The following is a 19,624-nucleotide window of genomic DNA, read 5'->3' as shown; positions in this document are numbered from 1 at the left end:
TCAAATTCATAATGATTCATATAAAATGTGGCAGGAATCCATCGAAAGATTTAGGAAATATATGCAAACAAGAAAACAAAACGTTTAACCGGCCTTATCAAACTGTTAGCAAACCCCACCCCAGCCCAACCCCAGGCGAAAAAATGGCTGCCATCATGTCTCGCTACACGGTACATTCGATGAACATTAATCCAACTTATTCTGAAATCGTGAATAATGGAGATATATAAAAGCATGAGATAATATTTGCAAACCATAACTTGGATAATAGTGCGAGGTAGAATTACATTTATAAGGACCGCTTTAACGTGCTCTACGAATTGATTTTTAGTACCAGCCAGAATAATGAATCGACTATCATGGTTTCTCAAAGTTTAACCGTCATTATTAACTTCTAAAGAAATACTTTTATCTTGCAACCGCAATGTTATGCTTAAGTATATATCAGCAAAATAAGTTGGTATATTTTAATATCTAGCCAATTAAAAGCAAACCGACTTACCCATAATTTTCTCTCAGTCACACATTTCTAATCATTGTACAGACATGAAAAGTATCCCAACAGATCTCTATTGGGGATAATGTGGGATTCACTGAGAATTATATAACAAGAAAGATGTATTATAAGATATTGATTTTAAAAAAAGTTCATCATTGAAAGGCAGTTTAATAGAGTTAACTGGAAAATAAAAAAATTAAAAACAACACAGTTTATAAGCAGTCTCAAATACATCGATTGTCTTCACGGAATTTAGCTGTATGATTTTAAAAGACAGGCGTCTAAGAAGAAAAATAGATATTGAAAAGTTTACCGTTTGGAACCTCGTATATAGATAGCGGTTAGACTTAGTGATACCGGCTGAAAAGGATTCAAATATTATGAGGCACGAGAAACAATCCAGCCAAAACACAAAGGTATCATTGATACTGGACTAGGTAACGGGTAACTCTCGTTACGTTTAGAGAGGGACGGAGCCGAGGTGATGTTGATGATAACACAGAATAAGAAGGAGGAGGGAATGAAAGGAATGTATTTTGCTTGATTTGTATGATCTCAACACTATTTCGATGCAAAATTGAGTGAATGTCACTTATTTCTCCCTGTGCCGTGTGAGACACAGACATACAATTTTGAAATACAGCGGTGGTTTGGGGCTGAGGTTTTATATGTTACATATATACAATTGTACATTAAATCTGTAGTGATTTTGTAAATCGTCTTTAGTACAAGTCCTCCAACACTTTTTAAGATAGAGACTTTAGACTCTGGGATAGAATTGGGGTGTATTTTATAGATGCGCTGAACAGTCTCACAGATTTGATATATTTTCTCTAAGTAAGGAACTTTGGAAATGGGGTGCAGAGCTAATTGAGAAAGGTTTGGAGATGTTGCTGCTTTGCTGCGGACTTCAGTTATCCGTTTTTGTTGTTGTTATTGATGATGATGATGATGATGATGATGACGATCTTTCACAGTCCTTTTAATATATTGGCCTTCTATCCCAAAAGCATTTGCATAGTGTTTTTACAAATCTACATGACGTTGAGGTTGTCTGCTACTAGTTCGGTCCTCAAATCATGTATCGAAAAATTATCTTATGATTCTAGATTAGTATCAGGGCAATTGGTGTGGACATTGTCATTAAGCTGCTTAGTTGGTTGTACGATTGTTAGTTGCCGTGATTAACAAGAGGTGATTCAGGTCGTGATTCAAGTAAATTTTTTAGTGCAGAAGCACTTGGAGAAAGGTTCATGGTACGCTGATAAATACTGACGATGGAATAATGGCAGGTTTACTGATAGACTGGTTATTGGTAAAGCGAACAGTGTACCGCAATGTGTGTTATATACATTTATATTTATAACTGTACATGAGGAGGACTTCACATTAGGAGCAAATAATTAATATTATTAAAATTATACATAACAAAATGATTCGAAAATTCATGCTAAAAAAGTTACACTCTAAGCACAGTACTCGCATCATTACACTATCAAAGAAAGCATGGAGAGTCTGTTATCACCAAACCCATCTGTCACTACGGACTGTCACTAGTGCTTATTTTAAAATGTCTCAGGGGCCCCGAGTGGCCGAGTGGTCTAAAGCGCTCTCCGTTACGAATCATTGCCATCTCACCTCTGTCTGCGTGGATTGGAGTCTCGGATTCAGCCACTATGGCTATGTGAGAAAGCTTGCCAGTAGCTTCTCGTAGGTCGGTGGTTCTTTCTGGGGTTTTCCCGGGTTCTTCCTCCACCATTAATACTGGCCGCCATGTATAGCCTATCGTGTGCTGAAAAATGGCGTCAAACCCTGCAACAACAACAACAACCAAAAATGTCTCATATTGTAAGAGTGCAGTGCGAACATCAGAAAAAAATATATTTCTTATATAGGTTGAAAATAATTCCATCAATCTCCTATGTTGATCTTCGAAGTAAGTTTATTGAAAAGAAAGCTTTTCCTTTCCAGAACACACAGATTTGACATCCATACAAGACATTTCAGATCCATACAGGAAATGTAATGTTAACATGAAACAGTTACACCTCGTTTGAATTTTTTTATATACTACCCATCACTTGCTTTTGATATACTATCAAATACATACTTTTTGATTTATATATAAAACACACATTTACCATCCAACACTCATCTTTAGATGTAGTATAACAAATTCACAATTACTGATTACTCTCCAGCACTATACTTCAGTACACACGCGTTTTGAGTACTATCCAACTCACATGTTTTGATTGCTACCGACCATGTTTTTTTACTATTATTTTTACACACGAACGTACTAAGCGCTGTTCAGCACTCCATATATGATTACTGTCCAGCAACAAGTTTTTGTTTACTACCCAGAAAGCCCTGTGTAGTGACTAAAATCCACACACCGACTATCCAACGAAACGGGTATGATGCAAAAGAAGGCGAATAAAATCACACAAACGTACTATCACAGCACTATAATTCTTATGTTTGGTAGGCGGCCATAAGGGAAAACATCCCTCAGATTCGTTACGCAAACCAGAAAAAGCATTCTGTTTTTACGAGGATCATAAAAGAAATGTAAAAGAGCATTTTTAAAGAAATTAAATATACCTTCCCTCAAACGCCCCCCCCCCACCAAGTCAACATGCATTGTTACTGGATCAACATTTTATGTTTAACAAGTTCGGTTCATAAAATATGAAGCATGAAATGGAAGAATAAGGACAAGTCTCTTCCTCTTCGTTTACAAAAATAAGACACAACAATCACAAACGTATTTGTAAGGTTGACAAGGTTGGGGAGACAGACATCCAATACACCCAATACATGCATATTACCTATCTAAGATAAATAAAACAAAAAAACCATAATGGTCACCAAGCCACCTCTTATTTTATCATCGTTTTTAGACTACTCACTGTTCTGAAGAAGTCCCTCAATGTTCCGGGGGAAATCCAAGATTGCGTTGGTGAAAAATATACAAACCATACTGTTCACACATAATGGACTTCGATCGTTGTAATATCACATTATTGAATTGAATAGATACAAAATTTCTGATCATTAAGTCGATGCCCTTTTTTTCTAGAGTCTGTAATCCATAAGAACAAAACCATTCCACACTGTAGTCGTTTGGAAAGTAAACGGATACCCAATGGGTGCCAGGATGACGACTTTTGTCCGTGTTGATGATATAGGCGTGAACATATTTAGGTTTTAAATGTGAAAGTTTGTTATTAGCACACACAAAATGGATTCCAAGGAGCTATGTATGAAATGTGTTTCAGAAAGTAAGGACTTTACCCAGGTATCCATTTTTCACAGGCAATGTTAAATTATCAGTTCACACTTACTTAAAAATATCCGTAAGTCTTAGAGTAAGTCGACGCATGGACATTCTTCTTAATCTGTTGTAAGAGATCTTCGATGCGTTTCGTTTCCAGAAAAGTCAGTGGATGTAAGGAATGGTCACGTAAGTTTTGCTACCACTTTTTCAAAGCCTCCTCTTCTGATGTAGGGCCCATAAATCTTCCACATATTCATCCGACTTCTCTTCTAAATTCATTATAAAAACATTGTTTTATGTTATTTCCGACTAAGACGATCGATCGACAACCAGGAAAATGTTCTCTGACTAGGCCTGTAATTTATTTAACCAAGTCACGAGCAAACGAAGGAGACTAAATGTTCGTCTTGTTATGGACATCTTGACATCATTTTAAGACGACGAGCAATTGTTTCGGCAAGATGCTGGGCACTGAACTAATATCGTGTAGGAATTGTATGTGTTCAACTGAGGATTGGCTATTGATGTTAACTCGTAAATGAGAGGGTGATTTTGTCCAAGTGTTCCTAAACTAGTTCGTTGACAATTTCAACGACTTAAATGTTTTGATTATCATTGATATTGCTGGCTTGAGTAGGATGAATAATTTCTACCAAACTACATTCTAATAATCTTCCTTTTCCAGTTTTATGGACTAAGGTAATTATATTATGAAACAATATAATATGTTGTTGGGAAACACATGCATAGTACTGTCAGTATGTAATGTTAAATGCAGGTGATTATTCATTGCTCAATGATTCTGGTCTCCGAAGAGTCACTCGCTGTCGAATGGTGATTTTAGAAATGTTCCAGAGGAGGGCTGAAACTGTGATTGGAAGAGTTGTTTTGGAGGCAGGCGTTTACGGTGAGGATATCGTAGCTATGGATATATTTGTGAATGATGGAAGAAGATAATACAAAATTATGAGCAAAAATTGCACAAAATTGTTTTTCTCCTTGTTGCAAACTCAAATGTCCAATGGCTGTTCTGATGACATTATACACAACAAACATTTGGCAGACAAAGATAACTTTCGTGTTTAGAGACATGTGCTTCACCCAACAATAATATTATTTATTTAAGTTGTTTTACACACACACACACACACACACACACACATATATATATATATATATATATATATATATATATATATATATATATATATATATATATATATATATATATATATATATATATATATATATATATATATATATATATATATATATATATATATATATATATATAGTGTGTGTGCTTAACATTTGTCGTTGATTGGTTGAGTTTATGATCACTTGACTTTGTTCATGTTTTAACGATGTTTATTAACATTTGAACCAAAAGCCTAACGTTGCTTATGAAGGTAGAATGTTCTGCAGCTAACCTGCTTACAATTTGATGGAAGTTTCCCTTGGAAATGACCCTAACATGTTGAATCAAGAGCAGTCTATTGCGCTACGTCTTAGGTCAAGTGGGCATTAGTAAATAAAGAGATTTAATAAACATTCCTGTTTGATATCAGTCTTTGGGAATTTGAGAGGGATTATGTATTTAAATTATTCAGTGAGGTTACAAAGTGCTCACATAAAATTTGGACTAAAGCACCACTTTGGTATTACTAAGGACGCATTCAAAGACATTCTGTATTATATTATTATGGTGCATCAGAACATTTTAGACTGTTAGAATTCAATCGGAATACTGCATACATTTGTATTTGTGATTAGACATTTGGATTGTTTGAAATTAAATTCAAAATGCTGTACCTACCGTTAAAGTTTTGGATTGTATAATAGGCAAATTAATTTATTTTAAATTTTACTTACAATGGTTAGTTTCACTGCTTTTCTGTTACATAGTTTAAGACCCTATCATCGTTACCTATCTGATAACGATGTATGTCATTTCTATGAACAAGTCTACTAGAACTAGACTTTGACATCGAAATAATTCCAAACCATCCATGATGTCTACTATATCTATTTAGTCAACTACTGCCAAGATGAACCCTGTTTCAGAGAATTCATTGGATTTTGGATTGGGGCTTTTGATAATTTTCATTTCCCGGATTTTTTGTTGGCACCTCTACTGATTCACAAACCTTGATATAATATGACAATGTAAACATAAGTAGAATAAAGAGCTAAATCCATTCTTATAGTACCACAAAAAAGAGAAGCAGACAATATATGCAACAACATTAGGAGTGCGTGAGGAAGAAGTGCTAAACCCAGTAGCGGTGAAAGGATTAAACTGAATTAAAATAGAACGGTACCTTTCTTAAAAAGAAATTTTGCTGAGCTGGAACAGCTGATAATGGCGTATGACACTTCTTTGATCAATCCTACGAGAAAGAGATATAAGCGAAGAAAGAATTCCAAATCACCCATAATATCTGCTAGATCGACTTCATCCAAGACAGCAGCAGCGTCAGCAATAGTAGGAGCAGTAAGAATCGCCTTAGAAAAATGTTTAAATTTGTTGCAGCTTTTTTGTTGTAACCCAAAGGCCTTCGTTAGGGTCTCCCATATAATAATAATAATCATAATAATAATAATAATAATAATAATAATAATAACGAGGACTTTGTATAGCGCATAATCTTTAGAAGCTTTAAGCTCATTACAACATTAGACACATATAAGATAAAACACATATAATGATATGATTACAAAAATAAACAACATGAAAGTAGAAAACATTAAAAAAAAACACATGCTGAGAATATTTAATGTAGGAAACATTATAAGTTCTTTAAGTTTGTTCTTGCAGTCGAAATAAGTGAGTTTTGAGAGCCCTCTTGAATGTGATCACTGTGTTTTTGTGTCTAAGTTCAGTGAGCAATTCATTCCACGTGGCTGGGCCCTGGTATACAAAAGAACACTGTCCATCTGACTTTGCTTTCATAGTGGGAATAATGAGTATACGATTGTCAGAAGAGGAGCGTAAGTATCTTGCTAGTGTATATACGTGGGTGAGGTGAGATAGGTGTGTTGGACTAGAGTCCGACACTCAAACGTAGCACAGAGAACACATTCTGTGTTTGAATCTGGATCGAATGGATAGCCAGTGTAGGTTACAGAGCAGCGGGTAGGTGTGCTCTGATCGTGGTACTCTAAGTATGATCCAAGCAGATGTTTTTTGAACTTTTTGAAGTTTCTGGAGCAGATATTGAGATGAACCAGACATAATTGAATTACAATAGTCCAGTCTGGAAAGTACTAATGAACACACAAGTGTTTTGGTGGCATCAACTAAAAGATATTTGCGAACTGAGCTGATGCATCTCAGCTCAGGATATGCAGCCTTGCATATGTTCATGACATGTTGGTACAATATGAGAGTACTGTCTAGAGTAACACCTAGGTTTCGTACTCATTGTGTGAATTGAATGTTGATGCTGCTGATATTTATTGTTTAAGGTAAAGGATGTGAATGAGAAAGTCTTTGTGTTGTGATCAGAATGCCCTTAGTTTTGTCATCATTCATCTGCAGCTTGTTTCATGTCATCCATGATTTCACATCACAAATGCACCTCTCTACACCTTGGATGGAAGCATCGACTTCGGTTGGGTGGCTAGATTTGTATATTTGGGTGTCATCAGCATACAATTGGTGAGACACTGGATGATGATCTATGCCACTTGAGAGCGACTGAGTGTACAGAATGAAGAGAACAGGACCAAGAACTGACCCCTGTGGAACACCAGAACATAGATCAACTGGGTTGGAGTGTATTCCATTTGCAGATACAATTTGTGTCCTGTTGACCAAGTAGGACTTGAACCACAGTAAGGCTGTATCAAGAATGCCAAATACATGCTGGAGACGGTGAAGTAATATATCATGGTCTATTGTGTCAAATGCTGCAGACAAATCAAGGAGGGTTAGGACTGTAATCTTTCCTCTATCCAACGCAGAGAGAATGTCATTAACTACTTTTAGAAGAGTAGTTTCAGTATTGTGGCAAGAGCGATATGCAGACTGTATATTGCTAAAAAGACTGTTTGAATTTAGATGAGATACAAGCTTGGATAGAGCAACCTTTTCTAAGATTTTTGATACGAATGGGAGATTAGAAACTGGGCGGTAGTTCTTTAAATCATTGTAGTCTAGTGTTAGTTTCTTCAGCAGAGGCTTTACAATGGCAGTTTTGAAAAATGATGGTAATTTCCCGGATGAGAGAGAGGTATTAATAACATCAGTTAGTGAAGGCAATACTGGATCTAAGCACTCAAGCAGCAGTGATGTTGGAATTGGATCATGTTCACATGACTTTGCTGCACTCTTCATCAGGATTGATCGTACGAAATCCATAGAGATAGGTTCTAATGCTGCTAATGGTTGCCGCTCAAATTCCGTATCCCAACTGTACGGTGACGATGATTCAATTGAAATTGTGGTGTTAAGCTTATCTCTAATGGTTTGTACACTGTCACGGAAGAAATTTTCAAACATGTCCGGAAGGCCGACTGGAGAGAAGGTAGTTGCAAGTGGCGTAGAAGTGTTCCTTGACAATAGCTTGTTAGTAATCTCGAAGAGCTTTTTGCAGCTGAAACTTTCCATTATCTTAGTAGTGTAGTGGGCTGATTTCGCTGCACGGACTATATTTGTGACATTCTTCTTAGCCGCTTCATATATTTGCTTACGAATAGTGAGTCTGGTGGAAAGCCAGATATAAACAGCTTTACGGCGTCTCTTTGAGCAGTGCGAAGCTGGTCCCTAACACTGCTATACCATGGAGAACACTTTTGAATTGATGATCCTCACTTGGTAGCTGGGGCATGTTTGTCAAGCAATGAACACAGGCAGTTATCGAGTTGTTCTGCGGTAGGAGGTAAGCAAGTTGTTAGGTTTGCTTGGATGTCATGTATTAGTTTGGTTATATTTATCATACGGAGGTTTCTCTTAGTAGCAGATACAGGTGGAGAGTTAGGGACTGATACGTCAAGATGGCATATGATACAGAGGTTGTCTGATGCAAGAACATGGGATACCAGGGAGGACCGTAGAATGTTATCATCAGGTCTATGAAGAATCCAGTCTAAAATGTGACCATATTTAATGGTGGGTTGGTTAACTGACTGTTTGAGGCGTAAAAAATTAATGAAATATATGAGGTTTGATGTATTTGAGTTTCCGGGACAGTGAAATTGAAAGTTGAAATCTCCAAGAATAATCAGGTTGCCACCTATGTGATTTGATGTGATTTGGATTTTTAACGTAGCTTTAACAATTTTTCAGTCATATGACTACGATGTCTGCTATGTGGCAGTTTATAGTGATGTCTAGCACTGTGGCATCATGCCGCAGACATGTAGCATGATGTCCCACCCAGTCACATTATCCTGACACTGGGCCGACCAGTCCTAACACTAACCTCTTAATGCTGAGCGCCAAGCGAAGCAGCTGTAGGTACCGTTTTTTTTAAGTCTTTGGTATGACTCGGCCGGGGATCGAACCCACGACCTCCCGCATCCGAGGCGGACGCTCTAACCACGAGGCCACCGGAGCGGTGGTTGCCACCTATCGAATTTCCCTAGTCTAGGAGATTCGGAAACTGCTCCAAAAAGAGAGAGTCAGCCAGCTTGTTTTTACTACTAGGAGGATGGCGGTATATGCAGAAAAAATGGAGTGACCTTTTCTCCAGTGTGAGTGTGGTTTGGATTTGTTCAAACGATATGTGGTCGAAATGGAATGTTGTGGTGTGGTTTAGGCGTTTTATCATGGAGTTCTTTCTGATGACAGCAATTCCACCTCCGCGAGAATTACGGGTGAACGACTTGATTGAGCAAGCAGTGGTTGTTAGATACGCACACTCGGGCTCATCGCCTGATGTTTTTAGCCATGTTTCCGTCAGGAAAAAGACGTCAATTTTCTAGTCCTTGATAAAATTAACTATTACTGTAAGCTTTTCAGGTCGTCCTACTGACTGGGCATTGAATTATGCAATGCGCAGATGTATTTCTTGGATAGCTGACACAAAGGTTGACGAATTATTATGGATTTGAATTATGTTATCTAAATTAACGGTCGAATTTATTTTAAATTGTTGAGCCGAAATAAGGGAGATAACTGGAATTCTTCTTCCTGTTCTACGCCGGCCAGCTTTGAAAGAACGTTTCATTTTTTGCTTATGTTTACAATTAGGTAATGATGAATGTAGTCCCAGTTGGTTTAGTCTAGAGCACAATGTAGTGTGGAGAGCCATGGAGTGATCATCTAAAGCAATTAATGAGGGTCCATCGTAGGATAAACGGGTTGACTCGCGAGTATCACGTGATGGCGGTTTGTTCAAAAACAGTGGAGCAAGACAGCTGAGAAAAGTCTAATTGTTCTCATTTCCAAAACAAGAAGACGAAGAAACACATACGAATTTAACAGCCAATGCATAATGAACACAATAACGAAGATGAAAACAGGCAGCAAGCACAAATATCATGAAAACGGAACTAAAAAACGGAACAGCTGCTTCAAGCCGGTTAAGCGATAGCGGCCATATTGTTATCTCATATATCTAATATATCTCTTATGAAGGAAAGGCTATGCTACTCCATTATTGCCAAATACCTGCAACCGCTCATGATAAACAATATCCCACAAACAAATAAGCAGATAAGTAAACAATTCCCCTCCCACCAAAAATATGTGTGTATGTTTGTTAATATCATATAAATACATATGAAATTGATGAGTTGGACACTTCTTTGCAATATGAATGAGAAGTGCATTTCAATACAGTCACAAAATGCACAATTTTTCTTACAGTCTTGCTTTGCATATTTATTCGGTATGGATCTTCTGCTTTCTCTTCCTTTTTCTCGTCCTTCACCATCTTTAGCCCGCGTAATCCTTGTGGCAAGTACTCGTGCAGAGAAAATAAATACGTCGATATTGATGCAAATATGGATTCATATTGCAAAATCACACAAACCTAAACAGAAACCATTTTGGAACAAACTTGGTTTTTCGTGGACTTCATAAAATAAGTGAAATTTAAAAAGTGATTGCGACTCAAGATAAATTGAAAATTTATTCTCAAGTCACTCTTGGAGATCTATTGCTTTAGTACTCATCAATATCAAGGGATTTTCTGACTTTACTAAGGACTGAATTTACAATAGCAACATATTCATTGTGAGGAGAAATGTAGCAGCATGTCGAGCGTATGGTCCTTCTGTGTTTGAGGAACAAAAGAACGAATTCATATTCCAGCTGTAGACAAACAATTCCAAAAACAGAAAGTGCCTGTGAATTATGGAAGTGAATCCAGGGTATAAAATTGTCATATTTGTCGTCAAGTCGTCGATTTGGGTCATTGGTATTAAGTTCATATATATATCAACGAACCAGAAGAATTACTGGATCACTAGGATCAACATAAACGGAACCATCGTTTATATTTTTACTTTGAATGTTCTCAAGACAATTGGATTTTATTACTAACTTTGTGTCGTCTTTCGTTCCTATCTTTCGCTTTTTCTGTTTTGCTAACTTTTTATAAGCTGAGTTCCTGTGCAAAGTAAAGAAGAAGAAAATGAGTTAGCGTAGCGAAGTAGTGAGTAGCCAGTTGAGTGAACCCTTTGTTCACTTGGAGTATGTTCAACACCATCTGGATCAAGTGGACAAGATGGTGTTGTATCTCAACAGGAGAGCTAAGACGAATGGTATATTCCTTTATAAAATAGTCAAAGATACAATAGTCTCAATGCTGGAGGAGGAAGTGGAAAAGGAGAAAAAAGGGAATGGCAAAAGAGAGACACAAGAAGGAAGAATATTAACTGTTGGCAGCAGAAACAGCAACAGGATCAACATTAACAACAAAAGTAACAAACCCACTATCTGAAGAAGTTAGGATTGGGAAATGGAGGCTAACCAACCTCAGTTTGTTAGATATTACATTTAAAAAGAGACATTGTAATGGATTAGTAACTTTCATGTTCTTTTTAAATATTCATAAATATACTGTCTTTCGAAGGAGTACTGTTATTTTGTAGAGCTTTAATGCATTCAATACTTTTCTCCTCCGTTATTGGTAAATTCAATGTTATCATCGTCGTCCAAGTCCATCTTTAGATTATCGAAATTACTCAATATATCTTCATCAATAAACTTATTATAGTCTTTAAAATGGTCAAATATCGTATCTAGTGTTATGCTAGAACTATCATGCTTATTTTCAATATTATTAACAATTTTCCAGAAATATCCCGGGTTTAACTTTTCAGTCGTCTGATCTATACTGCAATTATACTAATGTACATGGGACTTCATGGTTCACTTAAAATATTTATTTTCACTTTGGACATTACACTTTTTCGTTCATGGAGGATTACCTTTATACACTTTTCATGTTAAGTGGTATATTTCCGTGTATTGTGACACTGTCTCCCAAACCAAGATTTATATTTGATTAGTCTGTTTTCAATTTATTGTTACCTTAGAACTTATAAAACTTGAATAACCTTGAGCAAATATCACTGATAGTTTCTTTTCCCGTCACTGTTTTATTTACTTGTGCACTCTGTATGCTTCTATATAAAGCGTTTACTTTATCGGTGTCCATATTTGTAGTGAAATAGGTCTTCAGCGATTTTTTTACCCTTTAGGTGATTTGTTCGGATTGCATAGATTACTAGCGAATAAGATCTGAATAAAGTAAGTCAAGTTCGTCTAAAACACAATTGTCAATGTATCTAGCGGGTCTATAATTCATACATATACAGTAGTTGTACTACGTCATATTTTCTTTAAAACTGTTAAAAGAGAAGCATATTGTTTATATGGAAGACGTTGTGATTGAAAATGCTATTTACTGTTTATAATCTACTTTTATCCTTAACATAAGTTTCAGTTAAGAGCATATCTCAGAGGTTGCTAACGCAAAGCCTGAAAATATTTACATACGTAAATGATTCGTGTGTCCCATTGGTGCCCCGATAACATGTTACTGATATTTCAGACACAGGCTGTCCTACTTTGGCGGAGTTATAAAACGAACCAGTTTTGCCTGGATTTGACAATCACAATCGTGTCCCACGTTCTGCATAAACGAAAAGCTATTGTAGAAACAATGTGGAAGACAATTATCTAAAATTTATTTACATTGAAACTCTTTGTTGTACTTTTTACTTGGAAAAGAAATTGTTGTATTAACTTTTGTTGACTCGTGTTTACCTGTTCTTTGAAGACATTCTTTGAAGACGCTTACCATTCCACAAGCATGATACGTTGCCATAATTGAATGTAAGGTCAGTTTACACTTCGGCTGGAAAAGAACGTAATACGACCACAACATAGTGAAATCGACAACAGAGGTTACAATTGAATCATGCTCATGGTCAGAGCATCGACGAAAAGGCGACATGTAACGAACTTCATATATGTTAAAGAAAGGCCGTGGTAAGTAATCACCTAAACATTATTGTCATTTATGCACATCTATTCAAATTAAATTAAATAAAAATTGTTGATCCAAATTTAATCCTAATATATCTTAAACAAAGTCGATTCAATCCTGATTATTGAATTTTCTGCACTTTAACTGTTTTTAAGAAATTTTCATACGAATTGTTTGATCACTATGAACATTTATAATGATGGCCAGGCACTAAATTGGGTAGAAAAAGAAAATGTTCGGTCTGAACAACACAATATAATGAAGTACGATTTTGTTTATCAACACATGTATCTTATATTGTGATATCACAGCTGACGATATTCAATCCTGTTCGTACTGGATGACACCTTTATGATAACCTCGTCCAAAATTATCCACATACTTTAACACTGAGTTTTGCTGTATGCGTTTGTCGGGGCATGTACATACTTAACATTGAAAAGGAATGTGGATGTATTAGGAGCCAAATAAAGCGAATAATTACCATTGTAAGGTGTGCATAATCCAGTTCAAAAGAATACCATTGTTACTGATAGAGTTGGTTCTGAACCCATACATGACATGTAGTATATTACTTTATGTCTCATAATCCGACACTCTTATAATCCTAACACACACACACACACACGCACACACGCACACACACACACGCGGACCAAAATTGTATACACTTGACTAGTGTGCTAAATGAAACACACATACACACACATAAACATGAACACACACTTATTACTTCAACTTGAGTCAGATGCATATGAGGGTATCTTTTCCTTCTGTGGAAAGATGGCCCAAATTATCGTAGCGCATACATTCAAGGAAGAAATCGTACGCAGTTAACTAGAAATGAAATTTGATTCAAAACTGTGTTCTCAATAAAAATAATAGCCTATATTTCAGACTTCATATTCTCTGTCATTCGATTGTATGGTAAAAACTTTTTCTTTCCTATACCGCTATCTTTCCTTGATTCTTTTAGACGCAACTGTGATGTATTGAACATACTATTCCATTTATATACAACATCTGAGCTCTTCAACTGAGTGAACACGTTTAACTTGAATTTTAAGCTGTATGGCCCCTGTTTTGTAAGATAGGTATAAGACTAGTGTAACGTTTACAAATAATTCCAAGCGACAGATACGTGGATTTCTGATTATTTTGATTGGAATAAAAGATTATCTGGTTTCGATTGCGTTATTGGATGTTTGTATTACAAGTGTCGAACCAGACAGCCTGTTGAGCTCAGATAATTTATGAGGTATCCGATACTGCTCAAAGACCTCATGTAAACAAGGAGCATACATTAAGTTGTAAGATTGTTTGCTAACTAGCGACACATTTGAAGACTTTTTTTATGTTATAGATTGGGAGACAGCTTAATTGCTCTCTTATCAATTATCCACTTTTCGATCATAAAAAGTTACCCATCATGCTATTTAAGAGCGACAGTTAAAAAACCCACCTTTAATCTGAGGTAAATATGGAAACAATAGTTGTAATCAAAGCATTAGCATGTCAGATACTATTATTCCTTATAAAAAAGATTAAATGTAATATATAGGGCAATTGTGACTATCATATTTTAATGCTAGAGGCACAATGTTAAGTTATCGTCACTGCCCGATAAATGAGTGTTGTTTAAGAAAGTAAAACATTGTCATTTGCGTTGCTAATTCATATGTAAGCATCCCTTTTGGTCATTATACCCTTTATTTAAGACATACGGATCCAAATGAGCACACAATAAACTATACATAATAATTCTACTGATATGAATATTTAGATTACATTATGGTTATGGCTATTATGTAATAATATTTTAATAAACTGCCACTAGGACAACCAGTTTAGTTTTTGTTTACTTTCTAAAGTATCTCTTAATAATGGGATCCAAAATAATTCAGATATTATTCCAGACAACCATAGTGTACGCATATGTCTTCACACCAGAGTGTTTTTTTTATTCTAATTAAAGAAGTCACTGCTGATGCGGCTAAGCAATATCAGCTTTACAACTACATTTTTATGGGTGAGTCTGAAAACTTTAGTGATTCAAAAGTTTCATTTCTTTTATCTCGAATTTGGAAGGTCACTTATATTTAAGGCTCTGTGTCTTTTGCACTTTTTGTGTAATTAGTGAAAATTTTCCAACGCAGTGAATGATAGTCAGCGCTAAGAGAAACACGTGGAACTATCCATTGAAAGCTTGAAACGAAGATATTATTATATGTTCCTTTTTGATTATCGTTTAAGTCCTAAACCCTCCTTGCTTCGGCCTTGTGTGGTTTATGTATACTTCTCTTGTAGCAGAGAAAGATGACTCATATTAGTTGATATGAATCTAATTGGGGTCAACTATCATTAATTGTAATTATCGGATTAACACTGACAAAAAAATGGTATGGGGGTAAACAATTGAGATAACTGTTGACAAAGATAATGAACTTATCAATTTTTATTTCACTTGTTTTATACGTACCGATTAAACAATTGAGTTAATTGTAGCTATTACATTGTCTCGTAATCAATAACATATAGACCGCTATTAAGTTTGTAATGATTCGAAATCTTCTCTCAAAATTTTAGCAATGGGCCTTGTTTGAGATTTAGATACGACTGGTTTGACCAATAAAAAGTGTTCAGATTTAGTCCAGTCTTGCATTATATTGTAAAGTACTATTTATTCTTTAATATTTCCAAACATTCATCCAGCAAAGATCTTAGAGAATGCTTACAACGCTACCGGTCCTCTCATAATATTTTCCATTCTATTCCAGAAACGTGTACATCTTAATTTAAACAGCTGTTCTGAAATGATGACCTATAATTACTTTTCCGTTAAAGGAAACGGTATATTTCAGATTTCTGCTTCAAATACGTTCCTCAATGACATTACGTTGCGAAATTTAGCCTGCTGCCTTGCAAATCCAAAAATCCAAAAGCATATTTTCTGTCTCTCTAATATGGAAAAAGAACAACTATTCTTGCCTATTAACACCCTTGCCACTGGTAAGTTTCGCCGGTGTTTTAGCTTCGATGCTTTACAGGTAACATCGTTTTAGCTTCGATGCTTTACTGGCAACTTGACCTTTCCGTAGACCCCACCTAGCTTTAGTTCAGCTTGAATGGTTGGGTGGTCCTCTGGACATATCCAAGTTTTGTATTCAACAATAGGTTACCGTCTGCTGTTAACCAAAGATTAGTCATTCACTCGCTATCTTCCATCGACAGGTAGAGAGCGGCAGCTATGCAAGATCCTGTTTACGCACTCAAGCACTACTACATGCAACATACGTCACAAGTCGTGACACACGCAAAATTATCTTTTTTCTATCGAAATCCGGGAAACAGGATCAACACAGCTTATTAGCTTTGCTTGATTTGCCAGTGAAAGTTTGTAGGTAAGATGATTTAAATATTTGTCGTGTTAACCGTATGTAAGGGTCACACGTAAGATGACCCTAAGATGTGTTGCTTACGTAACTAGGAGAACGGGTTAACATTCGCAATCTAGCCATCATTCCCTGAGAGATACATAAGGTAAAGGTCGGATGCTTAGGATTCCATCCTCGTATTATCTATTTTCTTAACATAATGTAATTGTGGAACATATATAAAGGAGAAAGCAAATATTTCAGTAAGTTATGTATCTCTAAGAATACTTACCCAATCACTTTACATAAATCCCTCCTAACCCCACCTTCATTAGGATATAACTCAGCTAAAAAGCTAGCGACACTTGTTGGTGAAAAAGGGAGGTAATGGACAGGAATTATTGCCATTTATCTATATGAGATAAACAGCAAACGATAATTTCGTCTTTTGGTGGTGCTAGATTCGCGAGGTAGCAGGCTAATATTCCTAACGTAATTTGATTCCGTAAATATTCTCGGAAAATTTTTTTTTGCTGCAAAGTTTGCTTTTACTTGATACAGTTTTGTACACTTCAGATTGTATTTTTATTCTGATAATTTATTGCGAGCAGCCATTCAAAAGCAGCTTGACTAAAGCTTCAGGTAAGAACAGATTCATTATAAGAACATTTTTAGGTTTGTTCAATTTTAAAAAAGTAATTTTCTCATAATAGAAAACATCATTGTTAAATGACAGTTCATTGATAGAATAAAAATTAAAAGTGATTTTTAATATTGGTCTTTTATAAACCACAATAACATTTGTGCCCAAGAGGAGCAGGTCAACTCGTTTCAATAATAGTGTAAGATGTGCGTATATGCATATGATTATTTTCTTTTGTACTGAGATTTGAATGACCTCTGCTGGTATTTTGTAATAGATCGTCAATGCTGCATATATAAATATACGATTATCTAAAACAACTATTTATGCCTTAACAAACCTTTAAAAGATTGTATCCTTCTTATCCGATATATACACGTATATTTGTACCCTGTTGATGCTTTATTGGAACCTTTGTTGATATATTTACTTTTCTTTTTGTTTAACAGGAATTAGTGATTTTATTCCCTGGCGATCGTGAAGACTAATACATAATTTTACCATGGATGATGAAATCCCAATTCCTAAAGGTAAGATTTTACACGTCTACTTTAATTCAAATGAACATCACGTGAAATGTACTTTTCAGTATGCAATCTTATATCTCTGCTCTTAGTAAAATGACTCACACTTTCTTTCGGAAAGGAGAAAGACAAGTCAACAATGTCCATATATATATATATATATATATATATATATATATATATATATATATATATATATATATAAAGAAAACAGCTCGTATGGCAAATAATGGTCCTTGCCAGTGCAGTGGATCCAGCAAGTGATCATGTGTGTCCGGATCGACTAAGATAAATGCAATAACCTGGCAACAAACAGTCCAAAACTAGTTTCTAACTAGCATGAGAACTTTCGATTCTAAATGAGTAATTTTCAAAGGCACATACAAAACAGAGGCAATACAAACAAACAAAAATAGAAATATCGTTCAGGTTACAGAACTTTATATTACTATTTCTACAGAAATAAAATCATGATTATTTTATGTTTCAACTAGTTACTTAAACTTGATACAGATGCTGAAAATTATTTTATATTGACCTAGAAGTCGACGAGGCATATCACCACCTGTTATTTTATGTAAATTTATGTAATTTCAAATTGTATCCCGGATACTTAACTCTTATATAATGATATGCTATTGCGTGACTAATAAGCGTATTTAGAGAATTATTTCTAATGATTTTCTCCTAAGTCATGCACAGGATGCCTCTTTCAGAGTGGCCAATCTGGGAAACGGCATTGAGATATGTTCAACATGACCCTGTAGAGGTAGAGGTTTCATCGAAAAGATCATATGTGGACAAGGCACATTTATCGGAGGTATTTTATATTAAAAGGCTATTACTAACAAAAACGATGCACACTAAATATATTTAGCCATTGGCATATTAATATGGTCGTATTTCACTCTAAAATTGGGATTTATATCGAGTCCCGGTCTTTAGGTGCATAACGTTCACTGGGGAAAAATGATATGCATTTGATCTGTTCCAAACATGTATTTGTAATAAACTTAAGCTTGTTATAGGTACCCGTGTGCACACATATATTCCGTTGCTTTCTAATTTTTAATCGAACCGGATAGGATGACAAAAATGCTAATATTTTGAATAGTGTAGCTGCAAAGTGTGGCAACGTTCGCTCGCTCCACTGCAAATGTCTTTCAACCTCTCTCAGATTAATATTTACGCTCCGCCCATAACACAATATTTAATTTAGAAAACAAAACGCTTAAGAAAATGAAGCGAAGTAATCAATTCGAATGTTTATTAAAACCAGCTACGTATAAATTCAAGCAGGATATCCACGAACATATTTCTGATATGAAGAGTCCTTCTCTCTCTCATTATCTATCCCTGCACAAGATAAATTCTAACCCAAATTCCAATACGAATTACTTCATTAAATTACAGTTTGTGTTTGTAAAACAATGTGATTACTTTCTGTTAAATAGACTGTGCCATTGAAAAGTTTTCTGATACTAAATTAAACGTTCTGAAAGGAATTACACTGATTATACGTGAAACGTGTATGACCAAGACTCTTTCATCCAAGAAGTTACAGTTGCCAAATAGAGAAAACAACCTATCTAAAATACGTTCCCGCGATATACCTTCCATATTGGGTTTGTTAGATCTGTTCTTAAAGAGAGAGAGAGAGAGAGAGAGAGAGAGAGAGAGAAATGTATTTGACTATAAATGAATAACACTTTATACTCAAACCGACACTCCACATTATGTTAAGCAAGGTCAAACGCTTGTAGACGCAAACGGCAAATTCACTTTAACCCGCATTTTTGAAATGTTTGTATTTAACAGGGTAGCATAATGAGATAGTCTGTTATGCTGATGAAAT

General features: G+C 35.5%; 1 protein-coding gene across 2 annotated transcripts in view; it reads left to right on the top strand.

Annotated features, from left to right (window-relative positions):
- Positions 1 to 12,823: 12,823 nt before the first annotated feature.
- Positions 12,824 to 19,624, top strand: part of LOC149789239 (uncharacterized) — a 45,109-nt gene continuing 38,308 nt past the window's right edge. The window contains exons 1-4 of one of the 2 annotated variants that reach the window (XM_089975407.1): positions 12,824 to 13,230; positions 16,460 to 16,629; positions 17,695 to 17,775; positions 18,486 to 18,589. In XM_089975407.1, the coding sequence (XP_089831533.1) occupies positions 17,748 to 17,775; positions 18,486 to 18,589 (132 nt within the window). In that variant the 5' untranslated portion in view covers positions 12,824 to 13,230; positions 16,460 to 16,629; positions 17,695 to 17,747. The remainder of the gene's footprint in view (positions 13,231 to 16,459; positions 16,630 to 17,694; positions 17,776 to 18,485; positions 18,590 to 19,624) is intronic. The other variant, XM_089975406.1, reaches the window with a different exon arrangement.

The sequence above is a fragment of the Sinohyriopsis cumingii genome, chromosome 11, assembly GCF_028554795.1.
Source record: "Sinohyriopsis cumingii isolate HCF-2022 chromosome 11, ASM2855479v2, whole genome shotgun sequence".
Taxonomy (NCBI): Eukaryota; Metazoa; Mollusca; class Bivalvia; order Unionida; family Unionidae; genus Sinohyriopsis; species Sinohyriopsis cumingii.
Note: the sequence above shows the minus strand (reverse complement) of the source record. Positions and strands in the feature narration are given on the sequence as shown.